The sequence below is a fragment of the Alexandromys fortis genome, unplaced genomic scaffold (assembly GCF_014885135.2).
Source record: "Alexandromys fortis isolate MF-2015 unplaced genomic scaffold, M_Fortis_MF-2015_v1.1 scaffold_39, whole genome shotgun sequence".
Lineage (NCBI taxonomy): Eukaryota > Metazoa > Chordata > Mammalia > Rodentia > Cricetidae > Alexandromys > Alexandromys fortis.
Window position 1 is genome coordinate 12,127,526 of NW_026067918.1, and position 26,154 is coordinate 12,153,679.

The following is a 26,154-nucleotide window of genomic DNA, read 5'->3' on the forward strand; positions in this document are numbered from 1 at the left end:
AGTCTTCCTAGAAGCAATATTGACACTGTTGCAGTCTGAATATCATTCTTACCATTGTAACTTTGATTCAAAAAAAAAAAAAAAAAAAAAAAAAAGCTAGCCTAGTTTTAAACCTAGCAATTAGAAGACTGATGTGGAAGAATGGCCATGAATTCAAGGTCAAACAGGCATTAAGGCAAAGTATTAGGCAACCTCACTCTGCCTGGAAGGGTTGGGAATATACTCTTACAAGTAATTCTTCACAATATCTCCCCCCACCCCCCACCCCCGCCTAGCAAAGCCATCAAGAAGCATGCCCAGTTCCGGAACATGTGTAACAGCTTCTTCGTGGACCTAGTCTCCACCATGTGCTTCAAAGATGACACCCCTCCCCAGGAGAGCGTGATTGACAGCCTGTTGTCCTTGCTCTTCATTCAAAAGGAACCGCTGAGAGACGCTTCCCAAAGTGAGTTGTCTGCTTCCCATAAATGTAAAACCCAGATTTCAGCTCAGCTGTGTACCGTGATTTGCACCACAGCCCCTTCTCTGGTTGCAGAGCATCGTGAACACACAAAGTCTCTGTCTCCATTTGATGATGTCGTCGACAAGACTCCTGTCATCCGCTCTGTGCTCCTAAAACTGCTTCTCAAGTACAGGTCAGTGGCCCTCATCTGAAGCTTTGATTCCCTTGGCCTTTTGTGATTGTATCTTGGCTAATTACGGCTGGAAGCTGATATGGTCCAGAGAAGCTGCTTCTGTGTGAGCAAACCCAGCTCAATTGAAGGCTGTGTGCTTATAGTGAGCAGGGAACTGGAACTGAATCCAGCAGCCAAGGGACAACACAGGCTTTTACATCTGTATATACAGTACATGTGACCACACCCACAGTGAATCAGTATCTTAAAGACTATTGGCTGAAGGAGTTCCCACAGTACCCACAGGCCATGGAATTGCCCAGCAGCAAGTGATACTTATGAAGAAGCCATGGTGTGCTTCTGGCCCCAGCTCTAACCATGGGACACGTGGCTTGCTGTCCCCCACTTCCTGTGCTCCACTGAATGTGGCTATGTACATAGGTCAGACGGAGCAGGATACATCCCGTCCTCTGTGCCAGATGTGCTGAGTCAGGGCTGCAGCTCTCCAAGCGGCCATGTGGTCCCAAGCCCCAACTCTTTCTAGAATCCAATCAAGGCACTCCCAGCCTTGTGGGTACCTGCAGTGGCGTCCTTAAGGCTGCTGTAGACAGTCTGGAGTCGGAGTCCTGGTCCCCATCACCACTGAGCACACAGAGCTGTGGAAATACAAGTTTCATGCATTTGCTTTCCTATGCCATGGCCCTTAAGGGTAAGAACCACTGTTCTGTGGGGCCAGAAGCGCTCATGGACCCCAGCGGCACAGCAGAGCACAGTGGTCACCTTAGACTCACGTGGATCCCGTCTCAGCTAAACACTATGGTATTTGCTGCCAATAATGCAGTTTAAATATTAAGTCAGAATTTAAACATTATGTATCCTCTACCACAAGTTGATCCACTGTGTAAGAATTGAAATTCTTTCTGTGCAGATCCATGATGATATTAATGACTCTATATTATGGGGTATTTTTTCCAGGACATTCTACAATAAAAATGTACCAATAGTGCAAGAGTTTACAAATGACCAGAGCTTGGTGTCACAAATCATGTGTACTGTCCCCCTCACCCAAAGACTCCAGGAATTAGGGATGCAGTTAGACAGGTCTTGGGTTAGAGCTTACAGAGGGTGGGGGTATGGATAGCCCATAAACTGACATAAGCAGGAACCATGTGTCTCTTTCCACAGCTTCCATGAGGTGAAGGATTACATCCAGAACTACTTGACCCAGATAGAGAACAGAGCATTCCCAACAGAAGATAAAACAGAGCTGTACCTGCTCTTTATCAACTGCCTGGAGGTATGATGGCTGTCTGTAAATGGAGGTTTCTCTCCTGCCTGCTCATTCCCAAATAACCTTTAAGAGGCTTATATTAATTATAAGTATTTAGGCGATGGATCAGGCTCAGTACTAACTAGCTCTTAAAGTTAAATTAACCCATTTCTATTAATCTGTAATTGCCAGGCTTACCACTACTCTGGCATCTTGCTCCTTGGGTATCTGCTGGCGTCTCTCAGACTCTGCCCTTCTCCTGTATCTCTTGGATTTCCCACCTCACTCTATCCGGCTTGCCAACAGCCAAAGCAGCTTTCTTTACCAGGCAACGAGAGCAACACACATCCACAGCGTACAGAAAGACATCCAAAGCAGCTGTCCCTGCATTTCTTTTGAAAACTGTGACCCACGCAGTTCATACAGAGAAAGCATCTGAAAGCCAACAGGATGCCACTCTAGTCAGTACAGCAGAGATGCGTCCTTCTGTGTGACTGCCCTCTACAGTGGGGGTACAGTCATGGGCTGCCTGAGGGTCTGTCAGTACTTCCTATCCCTCAGGGGCCACTGTGGGGCGATAGCACTTAGTGATGTCCAAGCCGTCTTCATTCTGTAAGTGACTCTGAAGTTTGCGCAGCTGAGTTCCCAGTGATGCATTTCACAGACGGTGACGCATGCATTGCCACTTACTACAAAGAACAAAAGCACCTCAGCCCGGAGTGTAGCACAGAATTGGCCGTGGTTATCCTCAGCTCATCACTATGGACACTTTCTACCATCCATCCCCATATTAATTACACCTTTCCCCTTGTAAGTTTGCTTGCTCTCACCCATCTTGCTCTGGCACAGACAGGAATGCTACTTTTCCATGATTCCCAAAACTGTGCACTGCTGTTGTCCATGCGACTGCCTTTCCCACGCTCTACACGGGGCTTTGCTGATGCAGACTGATGCCCTGCTCTCTGTATCCATCATCCTTCAGGACTCCATCCATGAGAAGACAACTGCAGGCTGTAGAAGTCACAAGCAGGACCTGAGAGAGGAAGCCCATTTCCTTAGGACATACTCCCCCGGAAGGCGAGGCCCAGAGCCTGCCAGCACAGCTTCGGTGGAGTACCTGCAGCAGGTGGCCAGAGTCCGCCTCTGCCTTGACCTGGCTGCTGACTTCCTCTCGGAGCTTCAGGGAGGCTCAGGCAAGTGTGCTCTACAGAGATGCTCGATTTTTGAAGTTCAGGATCTATGGTACCTGTTCTCAGGACATGGCTGTCCTCTTCCACAAACCCTGTCCTCTGTGTTCTTCCACCGGGGGTTGTAAAGAGCAGGCTCGGGCCTCTGGCTGGCTTTCTGCTGTCCTCCCCCCGTCCCTCACCTGCTCTCTCCCCAACCCCACAGGGCTGTCTGAAGATAAGCACTGCTTCCTGAAGCATGTTGAGCAGTTCTGCACCCGCGTCCAGAATGATTGGCACCGTGTGTACCTGGTGAGGAAACTCGCAAGCCAGCGTGGGATGGAATTCGTGCAGAGCTTCTCCACCCAGGGCCATCCATGCCAGTGGGTGTTTCCCAGGGGTGTCATCGAACAGCAGGTGAGGAGCAGGATCTTGGGCGTGAAGGGCACGCATCTCACAGCCCTGTTTGCAGTAGACTCTGGCTGGACTGTGCTGCTCACCTGAACCCTCCCCATCCAGATGGAAAATGGGCATTGCCTCTGCTTCAGCATGAGTTAAACCACCCTACCGCAGGGGATATTGGTGTGTGTGTGTGCGTGTGTGTGTGTGTGTGGTGTGTGTGTGTTTGTGTGTGTTTGTGTGTGAGAAGTTCTGGTGTGTTCAGGTTTGATTTCTCACGTAGCTGGATACAGAGAAGGTAAATGAATGTTTCTGCCCTGACAGAAAACTGTGTCCTTTCTACCTCTGGCAGCTGGAAGAGAACAGGAAGGCAGAGCTAAGAGCGATGACCGAGGCACAAGGCTCTAAGGTCTCACTCTTGTGCCTTTCCTGGCGCGTAGAAGTCAGTCCTTACTGTAAAATGGCACTAGCAATCCTGGTCTTCTTATTTTTATTATCATCATATTCATTCCCACTGGAGCTTAGAAGTGACAAACTTTTTGTCACCTGGGCTTGATGCAATGCTGGGAGTGGATAAAGCAAGCAGCTACAAAGTCAGCACAGGCCCCACCCAGACATCCAGGCTACAGAAGACTCAGATAACTCCAAAGAGAGTCAGTAGGGGTCCCTCTTCAGCCACCTCCATGTTTCAGGGGACCGTCTGGTGTTTTTGTCTGTCTAGAGTTCTTTGCAAAATACCTCTCATTATCCCACTGTGATTAACCCTCTGTACTTCTGGGATTGCAGAAGGACGACCCGAGCCAGATGGACCGGTACCTAGTACATGGTGACAAATACAAGGCTCTTCGTGATGCCGTGGGCAAAGCTGTGCTCCAGTGCAAGACCCTGGACATTGGGGCTGCTCTGACGGTAAGATGCGTCTGGACTTCTCTCTGGTAACAGGAGGGACTCCCTGGAGGCCTGCATCTTCCTGAACATACGTCAAACAATAGAGTGCAACTGAGCAGCCCCTAGAGTGACACTGTACTAGCAATCAGATGTGCCTGCCTCCTGCCCTACAAGGGAAGCCTATGGCTGTAACGGGTGTAGTGACACTTGAGCTGCCCTGTCGGTACCGAGACTCTGAGGAGCTGCTCCGGGCTCACTCAGGACTGACACTTCTCACAAAGTTCCTCTGAAGAGTCGTGGCTCACACATGCTCCTGACTGTTCTGAGGATGATGCCAGGGTTTTATTCCAACCTTCAATCTGTTCTCTGTCTGCCTGTGTGAGTCTCTGCTCACTCTGCCATTGCGTTGAGAAGGGAAATCAGACACTGTCTCCGCTTAGGAAACAGTCACCAAGGGGACAGATGCCGTCTGTCTAGCAATAGCAATGTGTGTGAACCATGGAACCCCAGAGCTGTGGCCAGAAGATGCTCCCCCTTCCTCAGATATGTTCAGGGTCAAGGGCCTGAGAAGAGCTATGTAACCTCTAAATCTCACTTGAGGTCTTTGTCTTTGCAGGCCTGCAGAAGCTCCAAAGCCCAGCAGACGGCCTACTTACTGCTGGCCTTGTACAGAGAGGTGGCTTCTTTGTACCGTTCCCGCAACACCACCCTCCATCCAAAACCAGAGGTGAGCAGTCCAACACAGTGTCTGCAACCTCATCTCTGAGAGGGATTTCTGAATTAAAGTCACAAACACAAATTAGGCCCATAATTCTCTATGATAGAGTTTTTTGTTTTGTTTTGTTTTGTTTTTCGAGACAGGGTTTCTCTGTGGTTTTGGAGCCTGTCCTGGAACTAGGTCTTGTAGACCAGGCTGGTCTCGAACACACAGAGACCCGCCTGCCTCTGCCTCCCAAGTGCTGGGATTAAAGGCGTGCGCCACCACCGCCCGGCTGTTATGATAGAGGTTTTTACCCTTACTAGATGGAAGACCTATTTTCACTTTAACCCAAAGCTTGCAGAATTACAACTAAAATTGAGTTCAAAACTGTAAGATAACATGAAACTGTTTCTATGTGAGGTCTCTTCTCTGAGGAACTGCCCTTCAACTGTGATCGTTCATCCACATTTACCTTGATGTCTGCTATTAAAATGTGGATGATAAGGCACAAACCATGAAATTTCAGTGTTGTTCTGTGTTTTCTGCAGTACTTGGGATGGCACTGTACATGCTGGGTCTGTGCAGACCACAGCATCTCAGCGGGTCTGTTTTTCTGTTTCTGTTTTTTGATCCAAGGTCTGCTGTACATCTGTAGCCCAGGCCATCCTCAAACTCATGAACCTCCTTCCTCTCCTTCTATGTCCAGGGACTATACATGTGCATTATCACACCCATGTACAGTGTTGGGGCGTGTTGTTTCTTTGCTTTTTGATACAAGGTATCATGGAGTCTGAGCTAGTTTTAAACTTCTGATTCTACTACTTCTACCTCCCAAAGGCTCACACATGTACACTGTGCCCAGCCCTACAATGTTGTTTTGAAACATGTTAATGTTAAAACATCTTTCTCATCAGCAATGCGAGGCTATGAAGGAATTCATTGAGGAGAGCAAGATCCTTTCCGCTCCTAACATTGGCTGCTTTGCCAAGTCGCTAGTGGATAATGCTCTGCCCCTGCTGCGGACCAGCTCTGCTCACGGCAGCCTGGAAGGAACAGTGACTGAAATGGCCGTCCATGCTGCAATCATATTCTTGTGCGGACAAAACAGAGTCTTGGCACCCCTGAGGAACTTGGCCTTCGATCCGGCCAACATGGCAGTAAGATCACTTCAGTTTTCCCTCTGTATCTTCAGGGCTTCGTCCCTGTGGACAGCAAACCTGTGGACTTGGGAACAGTCAAACCCATGTGTTTTATTTTAATCCATCTGCCCACAGTGGTGGTGGGACCTTGGCCTCCCTCTGCTGTCTCCCCAAGACTTCTGAGCATTGTAGTACTCAGATTAGGCTGAAAGGAGTGATATAGTCTGGGTAGTCCAACAGTGGCGGTCTTCACACTGGAGAGGCCGAGAGCTCCAGAGCTGCTCAGTTCATGAGGCCTCTGTAGTCCCAATCTGACACAGAAGGCCTAGAGGATTCCCGGGGAGACACTGATGTCATTTACAGATGGCAGCGGTAGCAACAGGCAATACAGAAGCAGGAGATGAACGGGCCGGCACGATGGGAAGGGAAACAGGCAAATAGCAAAGCTTTCCCAGGACCTCCTCTCACGTGGAAAGATGCCACTCACATTTCGGGTGGGTCTTCCCAGTTCAAATAACCTCATTATGAAAATCCCTCATTTGTATGCCCAGCAGTTTATCTCTTAGCTGATTCCAGATCCAATCAGACTGAAGCCAAGATTAGCCACCATAGGCATCCCTGATAAATAGCTTTAGGCTGAGAAGTTAAGACCTTCCTTGCTCTGGCCCATAGTTCTAAGGCCACATTGTCACTTATCATGACGTGTCCTGATTTGGTCTTTCAGAATGCTTTCCTCCCAACAATGCCTGAAGACCTGCTGGTTCAAGCCAGGAGCTGGACGGGTCTGGAAGGTGTCCACTGGTACAGTAAGTGTTGGCATCCTGCTCCTCTGAGCACAGATGATCAGCCTGTGACTACAAAGGTCATGGGTTAAGCTTGGGGTCTACAGTTGCCTTTGGTGACCTGCAGGACAACAGGGTTATACAGGATCCATGTTCTGCTTGCCATGTGGGCCTTACCCTCTTACATCTGAGTCCAGGCAAGGGGCCTTTTCATTGTACTTTCCAGAACATTCCATTTGGGAGAAGGGACTTGCAACATTGTGAAACTCATAGAAAGACAGCACAATACAGCAGTTTCTGACCCAAAGATCGCTCTTCTGATGCACAGAACTGGAGGGCAAGTCACGTGACCCAAGGCTTTGTGTGAATGCTCATGTTGCTTTGAATAAATAATCTTTTAAATTATTTGTAATGTTGTGGCCAATAACAATAATAAATCCAAAGAAAAGAAAGGAGGAAAATACTACCTACCATACTGCCAAGTTAACTACATGTGAATCGGGAATCTAATTTCTCTTGGTTTCTAAAACTAAGGTCAGACATTTCTCACTACCACATGTATAATAGCACGGGGCACACGGCAGACGCGGGCTTACAATACACCGGGTAGTTCAGTTCCTACAAACGCTCTGAGGTCGTATTATCCTTGGTCAGGATCAGAAGGGCAGAGTGTGGGCCCCAGTGGGTCATGTGGCCCCTTACTAGCTAATGTGTGTCCTATTCTTTTAACAGATTGTCCCAATGGCCATCCGTGCTCTGTAGGAGAGGTGAGTTTTGGTGTTTGTCTGGGTGGAAGCTCAAAATGTGCTCCCTCCAGGCTGAGAAGAGGGGGAAAGAATGAAACCTTGCCCTCTGGTGAACCACAGGCTTGCTCTGAGGACCACTCAGGGAATTCCAATAGGATTGACTGCTGAGGGCTGTTCTCCCATGGTCTGCATGCAGCACCGCGGGCAGGCAGGCTCCACTGGGGGCCTGCTCTATGGTTTTTAGGACAGGAAGCAGCATGCTTGGCATCTATGCAGTAGATTCTAGTGCCAACACCTACGGGAAGAGGGACAAGCTACAATGTTTCCAGACATTGTCTCAAGGCCATGGACCCCAAAGGGCTGCTGGTTGGCAGTCATGGATTCCTCAGACCACACAGCAGGGGTCAGGGAATGGGAAAGACATCCAAGAGTAGGCCCATGTAGAAGAAGGAATGTTATCGCCATCAGTGAAAATCCATGTCCACCCCAGGCCCTGTGCTTGCTGAGTACCGGGGCTGCCAGGTTAGGGTGACACACGCTTATTAAAGACGCGACATGGAGGTTAAAATCCAGAAGCAATTGATCACTTTATCTCAGATTCATGTACTTGCTTGTCCGTGAAATGTGGCAGAAAGAGGCTCTTCCCCAGGCTGCTCTGGGCTATGGAGTTCTGCACTCTAGAGCTACGGCTGCTTTAGTGTGCTATGGGCCGTGTCTTGTAGAACATATGCACCACCATCTAAGTTTTTTCTGATTTTCCTGAAACTCATTTTGTAGACCAGGCTGGCCTTGAACTCACAGACAACTGTCTGCCTCTGCCTCCCAAGTGCTGGGATTAAAGGTGTGCACCATCACCACCCAGCTCCTTTTAACTCTTTTAAGGAGTTAATGAATATTAAGTTTGTAAATATTATGGTTGTATTTAAAAAAAAATAAAAGTCTTGCCTGGCAGTGGTGGCGCAAACCTTTAATCCCAGCACTTGGGAGGCAGAGGCATGTGAATCTCTGTGAGTTTAAGGCCAACCTGATCTACAGAACAAGTGCCAGAACAGGCTGTAAAGGGACACAGAGGAAACCCTGTCTTAAAAAAAAAAAAAAAAAAGACAAACTAATAAATAAATAAAAATAAAAAATCTCCCTTGGATATAAAAGATCATGCTGGAAGCAAGTAACAGCCTGTATGTATCTTGGTGTTAGACCCTGAAGCCCTATGATGAGTATACACGTCCAGGAAAAGGAAAAAGAGCTGGGTATGAGAAAGCAAAATGTGCTCAGGGTTTCCTAACAGGTGCCAATCCATTTGGGATTCAAACTTAAGTCTGCTTTTTATCAAGTCTGCATTTGCCCACGGTTAACATATTACAGTTAGTGTCCACCCTGTCTCCCATATCACACCCCGATATATACACGCATAGATGAAGCAACCCCAGTGACCCCCTATGGCTGAGCAGGGTTGCTACACAGCGGCAGTCATGCATGAAACATTACTGTTCACTCTAGTGCGGCAAGCCAATGGAGCAGAGCTTCTGTCCGGACTGCCGAGCTCCGATTGGAGGCCTTTATCACAGGCCGAATCCGGGCTTCCGTCCTACCAGGTATGTGAGCTGCTCCTCCTAGTAACCGGCCCTGGGCTTCAGGACGGTCCCTACTCTTTCTCCTAAACTGTCACTGACTTGTGACACTGTCATGCTCGCCACCAGGGCCAAGGTCCCTGTCATCGGGAAACCATAAGGTGCTGTCACTGGTCTTAAACACAGAGGGCCTGCACACTAATACTTGCTAATACAGACATGCTCTGTGGGTCCTTGGGCTTACTCCTTGTAGAGGTTTGTGTCTGTAAGCAGATGTCCTGATTCAGGACAGTAGCTCCAACCAACTGGAACAGGATCTGCCTGTCTCAGCACACGCTGCCTGACTTACACTGGAAACTATCTTAGTTCTCTCTCATCTCCTTCCCACCCACCTGTAGTTTGGGGGTTTAGTTTGGCTTTTATTTTATACTGTTTTGTTTTGCTTTTAACATAGGATCTCATACTTGGCAGTCCTGGTACTTGCCATGTGGCCGAGGCCTGTCTCAGCCTCTTGAGTGCTAGGATTACAGGGAAATGTCACCCACCACACCTGACTTGATTTTGTTTTTCAAGATGAAGGACACATAATTGGACTTGTCCAATATTGCCATGCCCTGGTCTGGGCGAGGACTGAGTTTTAGGACACCCACACCACATTCTAAGACCCTTCATGAAAGTTGTCCCTTCTATAAGGGGGCACAGGAATTAAGGAGAATGACACCTTTCCCGTATGCTTGGCATCATCTAGATCGTCCACAGTGCCTGTCACAGTATGAGCGTTGTAGAAAGACTTGTCCTAGTGCACTGTTAGGGAACTTGGATAAGAAAGCAAAGCTGCCCTGGCTTTGGTTTATAGTTGTTTGGCTTTGAAGGGACAGAGGGTCTGTTCCAGCAGAAGTATCTGTTCCCCGGCTTCTGACACAGTGCAGCTGGTCACACCCTTAGGATTAGTTGGTGGGCCTGATGCAGTCCATACATTCTGGTCCATCTGTGTGGTGAAAGCTTACAATACCCCGGCTGCTCATCTCCAAGACCTAGCAGAGTTCTCCACATGCAATATCTTTGCAACTGAGTGCACACACTGCATCTGCCACCTACTACACATGATGTGAAATGATCTGCAGACCTCGGATCCCAGTTTACGACTGGGGAAAAGAGAAGAACGTGGAAAATACAAACATGGGCACAAAATGTCCCCACTCCAGCTGCCCAGAGATGGCGCCTGCTTCTCCTCTGAGGCCTTCTCAGGGATCAGCAGCCGTGACCATTTCCTGTACCCCTTTAAACAGGGTCCTGGGGTAGTCGGCCAGCCAGAAGGCAGGCCTGAAAAGAAAATGGTGCATAGGCAGGTGTCCCAGGCTAGAAAAAGGACTTTCAACGTTGTTTCCTCGGAGCATGGAGCCCTATCTCCCAGTCCTGAGGGCCTGAGGTGCCCCTGTAGCTAGGGAGAGCATCCTCTTTCAATCTCCCTTGTCTCTTCTCTTCCTTTCCAGTATTAACGAGGACAGAACACAGACGGGCCACGTGCTGGGCAATCCACAGCCCAGTGGTGAAGCGGTGGCAGGTGACCGAGGGCTGTCCCCAGTGGTCTTCATTCTCACCCGGCTGCTCACTCACTTGGCTATGCTTGTGGGAGCCACTCAGAATCCCCAGGTACTTGTGATCAGCTGCTACACAGGGGGAAGATCCTGCTGTGGTTTCCAGGCAGCCCTTTCCCGGGGTCTGTGAAGTATGAGTGTGTTGTTGGTACCCAATCTGCCAGGTGACAGAAAGCTAACGTCTCCTGGCCTTCTCCACCACAGCATGGACTGGGATGAGTGCTTGTCAGATTATATAATATCCATTTCTTTTCTTTTTCCCAGACAGAGTCACTCTGTAGCCCTAGCTGTCCTAGAACTCACTCTGTAGACCAGGCTGGCCTCAAAATCATAGAGATCTGTCTATCTCTGCCTCCCAAGTGCTGGGATTAATGGCCTGCACAACCACTGTCCAGCAGAATTTCATTTTTCATTAATATTTTTTCACAGTGCTCCAGAGGTCATAGTTCTATTACTGAAGCCCAGTTTGTTTATTTGAACTGACACCAACAATTTTCTACATTTCTGAGACTAGAGGTCAGCCGCACAGACATGTCAGCACAGATTCACTCTCCAAGGGCAGCATCTGTGCTGCACCTCCCTCACTGCAGCATTAGCCAAGAGGAGGGAAGTTCAAGGTTGAGGCCATCTACTCAGACAACACCACAGGCTGCTTTACCTGTTTCTTCCACCTTTGCTGATCCATCACGCAGAAGCCATGCTCCTGAGCTCACCACCTCCTCTTTCACGAAGTGTTCTGAACTTTTGTTTTGTTACTCACAGGCCCTGATCAGAATCATTAAGCCTCAGGTCCAGGACCCACAAGGCTTCCTGCAGCATCACATCCAGAGAAACCTGGAACAGCTAAACAAGATGCTGGGCAGGAGTGCAGACGAGACCACACATGTGGTACACCTCATCCTGCGCTGTTTGCTCCAGGAACGGCACCCCACGTTTAGCCAGAGTAAGCAAAGGGGCAAAGGCTAAGCTGGGCTGAGGGGTCACTTCCCATGGCTCCTGAGCGAGTAAACTAAACTTGAGCTAAGCATGGTAACCAGGAACCCTAGTACTTGGGAAGCTGAGGCAGGAGGATTGTTGTGAATTCGAGACCAGTATGGGCTTCACAGTAAACTTCTTTAATAAACAGAGAGGGGATGGGAGAAAAAGCATGAACTCTTGCTGGGGCAAAGAGGCTGCTCTGTTCTCCCATCCATCCACATACCTAACAAGGACCTCAGACCTCTGCTTCTCAGGACTGTTTACCACAAGTAAAAACCCACTGTGTTGGAGACACGTGTCCTCCAAAGCAGGCGATGTGTGTCCAAAAGTCGGTCACTGTTTTTGCTTCTGCTTGTTACTAAAAATTCCATGGCTGTGCGCTAGCCCCAGCGTTGACAGCGCACTATTTCCATGTACACAGCGCACTAAAACAAAGCAAGCACTGCTCCCTGAGCTGATGCTTCTGCCTAAGCCTCTAAGTCTATTAGGAAAGGCAGTAAATGTCACTGCAGATGGCATTATTTGTTTTTTATTTTGTTTTGTTTTAATTTTTTTTTTCAGTTTTTCGAGACAGGGTTTCTCTGTAGCTTTGAAGCCTGTCCTGGAACTAGCTCTTGTAGACCAGGCTGGCCTCAAACTCACAGAGATACCCTGCCTGTGCCTCCCAAGTGCTGGGATTAAAGGAGTGTGCCACCACGCCTGACCCACTGTGCTACTTTATAATAAGGCAGTGACAATAAAAAGTGCCACCTGCAAACCTCAGTCCTCTGGACCTCCCTCTCAGTCAGCATTGCAGAGAATTTGTTCCATGGGTTTGAGTTGTCCTGTGATTTCACACAAATGACAGAGTCCTAGAAGGCTCCACCACTCAGAATCTGCACCACCTTCATAGGTCCTGCCTGCTCTGCCTGCTCTGCCTGACGGTCTGAGGGGCAGCAGCTGGAGTAGCTGATGGTGGCACTGGCCTCCGTCACTGTTCCTGGGCTTGTGATTTTTAGGTTCTGTCCTTAGTACTTTTGTTCAAATGGCTTTGTGGTGGCAGCAATCAGTCAGAGGACATGTCTGAGGTTGAAATGCTGTCACAAAGGTGGGAACAGCAGAGACTGCGTCCGGGACAGTTCACATCCTTAGGGAACTTAGGAAAGGGCTTACTTCCCCCACATAGGACTTTCTACTGGCAGTTACTTCGTGCTTACTGTATCTAGGCTCTATGGCTCTTGTTCTACAGCAACCCACACGTTCTTATGTTATTTGTAGGTGTATTAAATTTTAATGCAGAATTGTCAACCAAAGGATCCAGAAACAACTGGGAGAAGCATCTTGAAGCTCTTCTTCTACCTGAATTGAAGGTGAGCTGTGAAGGTCACTCAGCACTTCTCTAGGATAGGGTAGGGGTCTCCCACATATCTTCCGAGCAATCTTTGCCCATCATCCCTGGGGAAGAGCTGCAGGAGCCTCTACCATGGTTCAAATTTCAGTGTCCTCATCCTCCAGCTTGTTTATCGTCACTGTAGACAGCAGCATCTGAGGGTGGGAACCAGACACTCTATCCTATAGAGACCTGCTGGGATGCACAGTAGTTGAGGATGAATGACCCTTCTGTCAGAGAGGAGCAATGCACAGCACAAATAAAGTGAGGAAAGAAAAGCAACAGGTGTGGTCCTCTTCGTCCCCTGTGCACAGGGAGGGAAACCCCTACAACAGGCACTGTTGGATTACAGCAGGAACCAGCAATGGGACAGGCAAGACAAGGAGGGCAGCAACAGTGAGTTACTAGGTGTCCCAGCCTGTGTGCGGCAGTGCCTCAGTTGGAAAATTCTGTGTCATTTTCTTCACCCAGCATCTTGACCAAACCTTGGCAACTGTAAATGCTCTTATCAGCCAAGATGAGCGCATCAGCTCCAACCCCGTGGCCAAAATCATATACAGGGACCCAGCAACCTTCCTGCCTCACTTGCCCCAAAAGAGTGTGGTTCATTGCTCGGAGATTTGGAGCTGCAGGAAGAAGATCACAGTGGAGTACCTGCGGCATATTGTGGAACAGAAAAACGGCAAAGAAACGGTGCCTGTTCTCTGGCGCTTTCTCCAAAAGGTACAAGTGAGGCCTGGTTGACCTAGCGTTTTCTGTGCAGATGATCCCCAGGACCGAATAAACCCTGAACCTTTGTTCAGAATAGTGGTTCGTAGGGTGGAGCTCTGAGCAGCCGCAGGTGCTGTGGCTCTAATAGAACGTGAACAGCAGGAGACTCAAGGAGAGAGGGAGGTCGTCAGCCCTCAGGCTGTCTGAAGCAGAGTCACATGTAAACTAGGTACAAGTTGGTCAGTGGTCACCTGAAGAGAACTTGAGGGCCAGAAGACTACTTGGCCACTCAGCAACAACACTGAAGGTACAGGTCTTGAGCCATGTCTCCTCCTCGTAGCTTGGAGCGGGTGACCATCTGCAGAGCCTGCTGACTGCAAATATTATTAGTATGTAAAACCTTCCTCCCAGTCTGTAGACCTTCTAGGCACAGACTGCAGTGGGGATGTGGGCTGGAAGCAGGGTGAAGAGCTATGAGATGCAGTAATCCTGTCTAAGACCCAGAAACACTCACAGTTCCTGTACCCACTGGGGTCCTCGAGCATAGTGGGTTTCCCTGAGAACCAGTGTTTGCAGACAGCAAGTGACTCAGAAACTTCTGGTGTTCACAGAAGAAATGTCCTCATGTCAACGCTGTGACTTCTCTTGGGTAGTTTTCTTTGGCTGAGGAAGCTGGGGTCCGAGGCTTTGGAACAATAGCCAGTACTAACTTTCTCTTCTTTATAATTTAATAATGATAACTATTAAACACAATAATACACACAGGTAAAGGAGCCTGTGGGACATTTCTATAGATGCACACAGAACACAGTGGTGAAGCCCCCTTCCTTTACCAACGTTTCTACCTCTCTCCTCCATCTGCCGCTCCACAGATGGGCTGAGAAAGCGGTTACCTGATCAAATCCCTGTCTTCCTGTCCACATGGAGCACTCCGAGGTGGTCCCTGGAGATCAGTGGAGTAGAGCAGTGATTGCCATCCTTCCTCTAAGTCAATTTCCCTTAGCCCATACATGTCTGGTGCTTATCTTTCTGTACCTGACTTATTTCATTTAATAAAGTGACCTCCTAGGGTGGGAGAGATGGCTCAGTTATTGAGAGCACTGGTTGCTCTTCCACAAGATCTGAGTTCAATTCCCAGCACCCATATGGCGGCTCACAACCATCTATAGTGGGATCTGACGACACCTACTGGCATGCAGACAGCCATGCACAGATCACTCATGTACATAAAATACATAAATCTTAAAAACAAATAAATGTAAAGTGACCTCTAAGCCAACTGTATCCATTCTATGCTGATGGCAGGACTGTATCCATCCTATGCTCGGAGGCTGCGTGTCCACCTCGAGGCACACACCACACGTTCTCTGCCCATTCGTCTGCTGACAGGCATCTGGGCTGAGGCTGTTTTAGCTGTTGTGTGTGCAGAACCAGAAGAAAGGATGGACTGTGTGGTGATTAACGTTTAATTTTTGAGGATGCTCCATACTTTTTGCCATGATAGCTGTTCATACTTACACTCTACTAGCAATGCTAATCCCTTTTCTGCACATCCTGGCCAGCACCTGTCCCTTGCTGTTTCCTCACTCACCTGCTGACTGGTGAGATGGTTTTCCACCTGACTGGTACATTTGGATTCCTGTCCAGAAACGACTCCTCACCCAACATGTTTCCCTGTTTCTTCTGGAAGTTTTGGGTCCTACAGTTAGGTATTTCGTCTATCCTGGGTTGATGTTTTACTGGATGAGACAGGATGCAGTCTTCATGGCAGCTCTGTCCTGTTGGATTTTGGCACATAGGTTTGGCTCTGGGTGGGCTGTGTGTAGAACAGTGTAACCCTGCAAGCCATTTGTGGGTACTTAGTGAAAGAATGGGGTGGCCCTTACTTGTATTTAAATTCTAGGGTACATAACTATGGAAGATGAAACACTGACCAGATTGGATCAGCAGCATCAATCCCCCACAAAGAATACCTGCCCGACAGTATTTCTTAGATTAATCAGAGGCATCACTATTACCCATCTTCCTTTCTGCAGGAAGCAGAACTGAGGCTAGTGAAATTCTTGCCTGAGATATTGGCCTTGCAAAGAGATCTAGTGAAACGATTCCAGAACGTTTCAGAAGCAGAGCACAGTTCCATCCGAGGTTTTATTGGCAGTCACCAATCAGGTAAGACTCTGCCCAAGCTCTAAGAAGAAATCAGGACCCTCTGTTTACAGAGGAAGGGACAAGGGCTCTGTTACAGGGGCCATGTGTCTTGAGCTTTCAGCATGAGGTGAGGAGACACTAATTCCAGCCAGCTCGGCTGCAGCAGGACAGCACAGAGTTGGCTCTATCCAGAGATCAGAACTTGTACTGTGTGGATCAGAACTAGGCTGTACTGTTGTCATGGTTCTCACCAAATGCTTTACTCAACAGATGGGCTGAGAAAGCTGTACCATGATAGGATCGCTGTCTTCCTATCCACCTGGAACGCACTGAGGCGGTCACTGGAGACCAATGGTGAGTGTGGTTTATTTCTTCCTCAGCACTGCTCATCATCAAAGGAAGTCAGGACAGGAACTTAAGCAGGGCAGAGACCCAGAGGCAGAGCTGATGCAGAGGCCATGGAGGGTGCTGCTTTACTGACTTGCTCCCCACAGCCTCCTTGACCTTCTTTCTTATTCAATCCAGGACAACCATCCCAAATATGGCAACAGCCACAATGGGCTGGGCTCTCCTCCATCGATCACTAATTAAGAAAATGACCTACAGCTGGATCTTATGGAGGCATCTTCTTAATCTAGGCTCCCTCTGGGAATCCAGCTGGTGTCAAGTTGACATAAGACTAGCCAGTACAGGATCTGAGAAGTATGATGGAATTAGAGCCTCCCTCTTCTTGAATCCAAAAACTGGGTTTCAAAAGATCTGGAATCACTGAAAACTTGCCAGCACATCTGGTAGAGGCAAGACCTTAATACCAGGTCCTTGAAGTGTGTCAGCTGGTGGGACTATGTCTGTGAGCCTCTTTCCCTCACCTTGATCAAATAACATGGAGCAAGCCCTACCTGGCTGCTAAGGAATAACCCTGTCATTTCCAGGTGAGATCAAGCTACCAAAAGATTACTGCAGCTCCGACTTGGATCTGGATGCTGAATTTGAGGTCATCCTTCCACGGCGACGGGGCCTGGGCCTCTGTGCAACTGCCTTGGTCAGCTACTTGATTAGCCTGCACAATCAAATGGTCAACACGGTGCAGAAGTTCTCCACGGAAAACAGCAGGTGTGTGCCCAAGTCAACAGAACTTGGTGCTTGTCCAGCCCTAGGCTTCTGAACCCCTGCCAACTTCTGCTCTTCCATGGCAGACCCTCCCTTAGCCGCTCTCTCCAGAGTCCTGCACAGACATACAGCTTTCCCCTGCTCAGTTCACAGAGCCCGAAGCAGGGGTGTCTGCATGTGTCTGCTTTTGATATCAATCATGTGTCTTGTGTCCCTCAGCTATTCTGTAGACACCTCTGAGGTTACTGACCTGCATGTCATCCACTACGACGTGGAACGGGACCTGATTCCACTGATCGTCTCCAACTGCCAGTACCAAGTGCAGCATGGTGGAGAAACCTCACAAGAGTTTGACCTGGAGAAGATCCAGCGGCAGATCAGCAGCCGCTTCCTCCAGGGCAAGCCCAGGCTGACCCTGCAGGTAGGCTGAGCCTCTGCTAGTTATATGCTTGGTGTGTCTGTCATGAGTAAGGGACCCTTATTCATGTTTTGAGGGACACCACAGTGCACTATGCCAGCCACAGTCTCTTCTGCTTCATCTCCTTGCCACCAAAGCATGCATGGTCACAGCCTCATCAGCCTCTCCCCTGTGGTGATCTCAAGGCCTTTGGTACCACCCTCTGAAACTCAGTCTCCCAAAGGCATCCTCTGGTCTCAGTGGACTTAGCCTTTAGTTTTTCTGACATAATTAAGGACACCTCCAAAGATCTCTGCCACTGTTGCACTGGTCTTCAGCATTCTGTGCCGGGTACCAGTGTGCCTTCTGTGTGTCCTCATCCATTAACTGCCATCGCCTGTCATTTTAGCCATCTATCCTGGCTCCCTGGATCCTCTCTGTATTGATGCCCAGCATGGCACCCTACTGCCTCCCTTCACCTGGCACAGAAGGCCCTATGGCCTGGCTCCAGCTCAGATTTCCAGTTACCTTAAATCTATTAATTGCCTGCCCTCAGACATAGGATTCCTGCCACCAAGGAACACAGTGGCCAGAGCCACATCTCTGTTCCTTATCTGGAGAGCTGGTGATCCAGTCTGGTCAGATACACTACTCTTGTGTGTTTGTCCGTGTCCACAGACATCCATTAGTTTACTGTGGAGTCTACAGTTAGGCTGTGACTCGGAGCCCAAAGTGTTTCTGATTCATTCTGACAGCCGTGCTGTCCAGAAGAGTGACCTCCTTGTCTGCTGAGCTCTAGACTTAATAGTTACTGAAGAGCTGGTAAATGGGCTGTCCTCCTGCGCTTGGTCCTCTGGGGCCCCGTGCATACTCAGTGTCATGCAGCATCTATGTGGCAGTATCCCTGAGGCAATGCCGCCTTTCCCAGAAACACCCTGAGTAGCGGGGTCCCATTGCTGAGGTACTGGGGACCCACTGTGGATTTCACCTCTAAGAACTTTTCTCTTCCAATTTAGGGAATACCCACCCTGGTGTACAGACATGACTGGAACTATGAGCATCTCTTCACGACCATCAAGAACAAAACGGCACAGGTGCTCTTGACAGCCCTTGTCCTTCTCTGGGAGGCTCTATCCGCTCCAGATAGCTCCAGCCTCATCCTGTGTCCTCTGTGAGCACTAGCGGCTCAGTGTCTTTTGAAGAACCCCAGGACTCCTGTAAGCCAGGCTTACTACACAGGAAGCAGGGCAGCAGTTCACAGAGCTTTTCTGTTCCGTTTACACAGTCATCATGAGGAGCAGATTTCTAGTAACATATCACAGCTGTGTGCGCTGAGGCTAAACAGCCAGAGAACTGAAATGTATCCCTGCTCATTTCTAGCAAGTCTGAGAGGAAGCTGAATGGCTCTGTCCCCTCATAGGATTGTTTCTGTCTTGTTGATCCTGTTTGTTTTTCGAGGCATGGTTTTTTGTGCGGTCCTAGCTGTGCTGGAACTAGCTCTGTAGACCAGGCTAGTCTCAAATTCACAGAGATTCATCTGCCTCCTCAGTGTTGGGATTAAAGGTGTGTGCTAGCACCGCCTGGCTATAAGATTTGTCCGAGGTTCAGTGAGTTTGTCTCCATTACTGTGGAGTCTGTAGTGCTGCCTGTAGTGTGCTCTCTGGAGACTCTGTCCTAGCTGTACCTTGACCTGTGACAAAGGTATACTCTTCCCTGTTGGTGAGAAACAAGATGTCAACCACAACCCTAACCTTGCATTTTGTTCCCCAGAGCCCACTCACCAACTCAGCCATCAGTGCCATCAGAGGACAGCTGCAGTCCTACAGCGATGCCTGTGAAGCCCTGTCTGTCGTAGAAGTCACCCTGGGTTTTCTGAGCACAGCTAGTGGGGATCCTGGCATGGACCTGAATGTGTACATTCGAGATGTCCTACAGATGGGCGATCAGACAGCGCTGATCTTAAAGGTAAGCACCAGTGCTGAGCCTGCAGGAATATCCCAGGAATCCCAGTACCCTTCACCTTCCAGGGTGAAGCAGGAAGATTGCCAGTTCCAGGTCAGCCTGGGCTACAGAGTGAGTTCCAAGTCATAGTATGCTCAAAGCAGAGAGGGGAAGGCGGTGCATGGGAAATCACATGACCCTCCCAGAAGCTCCAGATTCCTACCTAATTCCACCATGCATCCATGTCAGAACCCCAGAAAGGGGAACATCAAGAGCGGTCCTCACACAACCTGTCCAGCATGCACACAGCACACTCGAGAAGGAGACTGACCATCTAGGCTGTCACCATCTGTGAGCAGTGCAGATCTGCACAATGTGTAATGTCACAACTCTGCGGCAGAACTTGGAGACTGTGAGGGGTGGGTCAGCTCCTTTGTGGATGTGACCGTCTCATGAGCTCAAGACAGAAGTGGGGGAACGTGCCTATGGTGTGTACTTAGACTCCTTAGTGCACAGGGTGACACATTGGGGCTTTGGCCTTCCACCGAGGTTCTGCTTTGCTTTCAGGCCTTAAACAGATGTCAGCTGAGACACGTCATTGCCCTCTGGCAGCTCCTATCTGCACATAAGTCAGAACAGCGCCTGCGACTGAACAAAGTGAGTCCCACCTCTGCTTTCCACTGCGGAGGGAGCAGCGAGCACCCAGGTCTTCCCAGGTCTTACTGTATGGCTTGTTGATCCTTCAGGAGCCGTTTCGGGAAATTGATGTCAAATACAAAGAGGACCTCAGTCCGCAGCACGCAAGGCTCCTCAGCACATTCCTGAATGAGGCAGGCTTGGACACCTTCCTCCTGGAGCTCCATGAGATGATTATGCTGAAACTCAGGGGCCCTCAGGCTGAGAGCGGCTTCAACCCCAAATGGAGGTAATGGCCTTGTACAGCTGCTGGCAGAATGCCCTGCTGTCCAGTGGCTTCCCCTAGACTTGAAGATACTCCCAACTTATCCAAGACACTTTTCTGCTAATTTTCCCTGCCTTTGCTATTTTGTACCTTTGGTTTTGTTTTCAGATTTTTAAGACAGGATTTCTCTGGGTAGCTCTGGGTGTCCTAGAACGCTAGAGTTCTATAGACCAGGCTACACCCAAACTCAGAGATCCATGTGCCTCTGCCTACACAGAGCTGGGACTGGAGTGTGTGTCCCCCATTCCAGGCGTCCTCAGTTTTAATTTCTTGCGTTTGGTTTTAGTCCCTTGTGATTAAAAAGAAAGAAGGAGGAGGTTCCTGAAATGCCCAGCAGGTTTGACTGCTGCACAAGCATGGGGACTTATGTTTAGATCCCTGGAACCCATATTAAATCTCGGTGTGGCTGCCTATGCCTGCAGCTTCAGCACTGGGGATGTGGGAGGGGAAGACAGGAGGACCCTGGGAACTTGTTGGCCAGCTGGAAAAAAAGTAAGTTCCAGGCTCAGTAAGAGATCCTGTCTCAAGAAATAAGGGGGGAGTGAGATACACAATGCCATCCTCTGACCACTGAATACACATGCACAGACATGTGCACACATGGACATACCACACACACAAAGGCAGGCAAACAGGAAGGAAGGCTGGGATGTAGCTCATCGGTGGACTGTTTGCCTAGGATACACAGAGCCCTGGGTTCATCCCTCAGTGCTACAGAGATGGGGCATGGTAACACACACCTACAATCCTGGCACTGTTAGAAGCAGAAAAATCAGAAGTTCAAGGTCATCGTCAGCTACACAGCAAGTTTGGGGCCAATGTGGATCACATGGAAACGACAAACTCATATATTTCCCTGATATCAAGTACTCTTATTATGTCACACAAATATTCACTCTAGAGTTGGTAAAAAAAAAGCCACACCAGTGTGTACAGGCTACAGAACACACTGAGCCATCTCTTCCAAGCATGTCAATACATGGGTCCAACACCAGTGTCTCCTCTTATCTGTACATCCTGATCTGGAGACACACAGTGGCTGGGCACACTTTACACTCATCATCCATTTGTGAATGACACCCTTGATGGTTTTTGCTTAACTGGGGACTGTTTATCTCTATTAAATTTTTATTGTATGTGTGTGCTGTTTTGCCTGCATACGAGCCTGTGCATCACTTTAATGCCTGATTTCCTGGGGGAGGTCAGAGGATTCTGATCCCCTGGAACTGGAGTTACAGAGATGTTACAAACTCTCTCTTATTCCTTGCTTTCACAGCCTCAGGGACACGCTAGTGAGTTACATGGAGACTAAAGACAGCGATGTCCTTCCAGAAGTGGAATCCCAGTTCCCAGAGGAGATCCTCATGTCCAGCTGCATCTCAGTGTGGAAAGCGGCTGCCACACGAAAACAGGACCGTCAAGCGAGGTAGAGCAGCTCAGCCTTCAAACCTGGCTGGAGAGGAAGGTCCTCCCTACCTCCCTTCATAGCTCCCCACACAGGCTGTGCCTCTGCGTGAAGAAAATTGGGGGGCACCGCACTGGATTCCAGGCTTACACACACCAGACAAGCTGACAGCTTTAGAGAGCCGAGCTGTTTCTGGAACACGCGCCTATCCCAAAACTTCCTCATGTATGATGATAAGAAATTGCCCATCAACTGCCTCTTGTACATTCCAGAAGTACAAAAAAAGAGACCACAGTCAGGTCATAACCAATACTGACCCTCTGAAGACTGCCGGCTCTTCCCTCATAGTTCATGGCCAACACTTAACTGCACAGAGAGAAAAAGCACAGGAGCAGTCATTTTTTCCTATTCTATGTGTACAAAAAAGAATTTATTCTTTCTGCACATGTATAAGAATAAATGTACATGTGCAATATGTACAGAAAGAAAACATTTATTCTTTCTGTACATTTATTCTTCCTTCATGTCCCTTAAGTTTTAAGTGCTACACACATATTTCTTGGTTTCTAAGATGTATGAAAATTGCCACACTAGCACAAGGAAATCCAAGGTGCTTGTACAAGCAATAAGGCCACATGAACAAGAGATAACGCTGACCCCACTATGAGCCACTGCCAAACTGCAAAGGGACAAAGTCAACCACTCACTGAGAACACTGGACTGGGGCAAAGGATGATGAATGAACTGGAGAGCAGGGACGATGGTGGCTGCTGGAGTACTCGCCTCCCATACACAGCGTCCTGGGTTCTCTCCCCAGCACTGCAAACTGCAAACGGGAAAGGGGACAAGGGAAAATGTGTGACAAGCCTTGGTCAGAGGTATTTGGGGGCTGGGACTATGGCCCGGTGCTGGAGCCCTGTTCTACCAAACCTGGTACCCTGGAGCTCAATTGCTAGCACGGTTGGGAAGAAAGCTATTCGGGAGATACGGTGGAGAGCTACTGACTGTGTAGCTGTCCAGTAAGCATTCAACATGACCTTTGCTTCCCTGAGCACAAAGCCCTTAAAGAGAAGGCGGGAAAAGAGCCCACCTGACCTCGTGATGTCCTCACTAGACGTGATGCCTCTTTGTGTCACAGTCTGCTCTGCTTCCCTGATCCCTCTGGACTCACCCTATTCCTGCACGCACCACGTAAGAACAGCCAGTGTTCACAGCTGGAGGTCATTCCTTTCACAGAGACAGTAACTTGAACTCGAGGGCCCATGTGCTCTGAGCTGCAGAAATACAGACTGGTGGTCAGGAGCACATCCATGGGCACAGACCACCATCAAAGGTGAATCTGGACCACACCCTGTCCTGAGCAGACCTGCAGTAACTCATTTCAGACTGTGTTCACAGGGACAGTGATAATCTTACTCCAAACTATGAAGTGCCCCTGTCTCCAGATATCTGCATTCCAAGTTTCCTGCTGAATAGATGTTTCCGGGTACAGGGCTCATTGAACTTCCCAACTTGACCTTGGATCTCCACTGATACCTCAGATTGGGGTTTAACTCGCCCTGGCCATCAGAGGGCAGCTGAGCCCCACACTGTTTCTTGCTGTGAAGGCCTTTTTTGGCTTCGACCTAGCTAGGCATTTTTTTTTGTCATGAAGAATTTTAATTAAGATGTTTCATTTTGTATGCTATGCTTTAAAGCCTTAACTGTCTATGTACTGTCTTGTGTGCAAAATACACAGATAGCCTGGCAAAAGTGAACTGTTCTATTTTTGTCAGACCCATTTTAATAAACTTGAGCTTTACTGCTGAGAGTACTTCTTGTGCCAGGAAGATGGTTCAGTGAGGAAGGACACTCACTGCCAAGCCTGATGACTCCAGCTGGGACCCTTGTCAGAGAAGCAAGGAACTGGCTAACTTCGGGTTGTACACACACACACACACACTAATGAATTTTTGAATGCTTCAATTCCTGAGTGCAGAGTTTACCTCTACAGCACACAGACCTCGGCCAGGTTTTTCTGTGAATTTCCCTGCTGTAGTATCCAGTAGGGTTCAGAACAGAAAACCTACAGTCTAGGACATGAGGCGATATTTTTTTCCTCAGAGTAAAAGGACTGCAGGACTCCTGTTTATGGCAGAGACCGCACTGCTGTACTGGTCTCAGAGCATTCTGCTAGAGGAAACCTCACTGGACAGCTACCAGAAATGGAGATGAGCCCTGACTTTGCCATTTGTTAACTGAAATAGCCATGAGCTACTTCAGCTAAGAGAAAATTCCAGTGTTCTCACCTCGAAGAGGACTTGAGTGACCCAAGTCTGGGTGTCCCCAGCCCACCAGTGGATGAGGAGCAACACTAAATGAAAATGAAGACTGGTTGTTGCTTTCCTGGCTGCCCAGACCCGAATAATCACAGAAACCATATCAATTACAACAGTGCTTGGCCAATGGTTCAAGTGTATTCCTAGCTAGTTAGTTAATTCCTAGCTAGTTAATCTTAAATCAACCCCTGTCCACTCATCTATGTACTGCCATGATGGCCTTCCGGTAAGGTTCCAGCATCCTTCTACTTAGGCTGCTACAGGGCCTACTCTCCCCCTCAAGACTTCCCTGTTGAAATAGGAGCGGCAGGGCTGCGTCCCCAACACCCCAGCCGCTTGGCTAGCTCACGCCCGAAATAACAACACACAAACTGTATTCATTTAAAGAACTGCTTGGCCCATGAACTCTAACCCTTACAGGCTAATTCTCGCACCTGGACTAGCCCATTACTAATAATGAATGTAAGCACACCAAGGTGCGCTTACCGGGAAGATTCTAGCCTTCGTCCATCCTGGGAGAGTGTAGCATGGCAAGCATGGTGTCTCTGCTCCAGAGCAGAGCTGTCGAGTCTCTCCGGGAGCAGAGCAGAGTCTGACCTCACTTCCTCTTCCGCCCAGAATTCTATTCTGTTTCCTCCTCCCATCTATGCTCTAAGCTAAGCCAAGCAGTTTCTTTATTGCTCAGCCAATGAAATCAACAGATTGATATATGACACTCCCACATCACTTCCCATCTGACTTAACTCTGCTAAGCCATTGGCTAAAACAGCTTTATTCATTAGCTAATAAAAGCAACACATATACAGAAACATCCTGACTCAGAACATCTCTCATGTAGCCCTGGACAGACGAGCAAATATCTATTCACCCCAGAAGAGACACTGAGAAAAGACCACAGTAATTACTGCAAACATGTCTACCTTAGGGACAGACGCATGGGTGACTCAGGTTGCATCACTGAAATACTCAGCCTGGCTTGAGTAACAAGGTATCAAAGCCCTGCACCCCAAGGCTCACAGTTGTATCTACAAGTGTCTGCTCCCCCAGCAATTGCATATATAACCTTGGGGCAAGTCTATAAGCCTTGAGACTCTGTGTGTTTTAAGAGCCCAGTGGGTTTCCCCTGAGCCCTCAGTGCCCTTCAGGAGCCAGTGTTCAGTTAGGAGGGAACAGCTCCACAACAGGCGGTTAAAGTGTTGAAGGTCAGGCTGCAGAAGCAGCTGAGCCCAGAGGGGTGCTCAGTGGGCAGGAGACCCAAGGCCCTGCGTTCTATACCAAGCATGCAGCAAATAACATGTGTCCTGCATTCTGCACTTCCTGCTCCCTCAGCTTGCTAAGTCAACCTGGGCGCGAGCATTCAGGATCCACACACAACTAGAAAAGGAGCACGAGGAATGCGCCTTTCTCCAGACAGCAACGCTGGCAACTCACACCCTCTCTGTAGGCACGCTGCACAGCACACTAGTGTTTCATTTGGACTAGAGTGGTGGTGGGGGGGGGAGGGACAGAGTGCAGGCTCTACAGCGGAGTGGGGGACGGGGCGCAGCCCCTACCGTGGTCCCCTGCTCGGGCTGCTCCTGCTGGGCTTCCTTCCCAGGCAGAGGGACCCAGATCAGTGCTCCTTTCAGTCAGCACCTCAGCCACGACTTCCGCAGAACCCACAGCTGCTGCCCCATCTCCCCTGGCAAGGGTGGCTCCCAAACACCAAATGCTTTCCCCGGCCACTCTAGCAAAGCCAGGTGGCATACCTGAGTACTGGTGCTGGCCCTCCTGCCTGCCAGCTCCGGGACTACAGGCCTGTCATGTGACCTCTTCACCCTGCAGCTTCCGCCTCTGCAAAATGCCTTCTGTTCTGTGGAAAGAGAAGACAGGGCAGGTAAATAAAGCACAGTGCCTGCGCTCAGTGATTCTGGAGGAACCAGGCTTTCTCTCCCCTGGAAACC

General features: G+C 49.1%; 1 protein-coding gene across 2 annotated transcripts in view; it reads left to right on the forward strand.

Moving 5' to 3' along the window:
* The window catches only part of Rnf213 (ring finger protein 213), an 88,481-nt gene extending 66,098 nt beyond the window's left edge, over nt 1-22,383 (forward strand). For both annotated transcript variants that reach the window (XM_050140020.1, XM_050140021.1), the window contains 24 exons: nt 276-445; nt 536-635; nt 1,800-1,911; nt 2,867-3,077; nt 3,277-3,467; nt 4,236-4,358; nt 4,954-5,064; nt 5,952-6,194; nt 6,901-6,982; nt 7,691-7,725; nt 9,205-9,299; nt 10,769-10,928; nt 11,636-11,816; nt 13,109-13,200; nt 13,692-13,943; nt 15,968-16,100; nt 16,350-16,433; nt 17,012-17,192; nt 17,409-17,610; nt 18,603-18,680; nt 19,357-19,551; nt 20,095-20,184; nt 20,274-20,452; nt 21,765-22,383. In XM_050140020.1, coding sequence (XP_049995977.1) covers nt 276-445; nt 536-635; nt 1,800-1,911; nt 2,867-3,077; nt 3,277-3,467; nt 4,236-4,358; nt 4,954-5,064; nt 5,952-6,194; nt 6,901-6,982; nt 7,691-7,725; nt 9,205-9,299; nt 10,769-10,928; nt 11,636-11,816; nt 13,109-13,200; nt 13,692-13,943; nt 15,968-16,100; nt 16,350-16,433; nt 17,012-17,192; nt 17,409-17,610; nt 18,603-18,680; nt 19,357-19,551; nt 20,095-20,184; nt 20,274-20,452; nt 21,765-21,918 — 3,454 coding nt within the window. In that variant the 3' untranslated portion in view covers nt 21,919-22,383. The remainder of the gene's footprint in view (nt 1-275; nt 446-535; nt 636-1,799; nt 1,912-2,866; nt 3,078-3,276; nt 3,468-4,235; nt 4,359-4,953; nt 5,065-5,951; nt 6,195-6,900; nt 6,983-7,690; nt 7,726-9,204; nt 9,300-10,768; nt 10,929-11,635; nt 11,817-13,108; nt 13,201-13,691; nt 13,944-15,967; nt 16,101-16,349; nt 16,434-17,011; nt 17,193-17,408; nt 17,611-18,602; nt 18,681-19,356; nt 19,552-20,094; nt 20,185-20,273; nt 20,453-21,764) is intronic.
* The last annotated feature ends 3,771 nt before the right edge of the window (nt 22,384-26,154 follow it).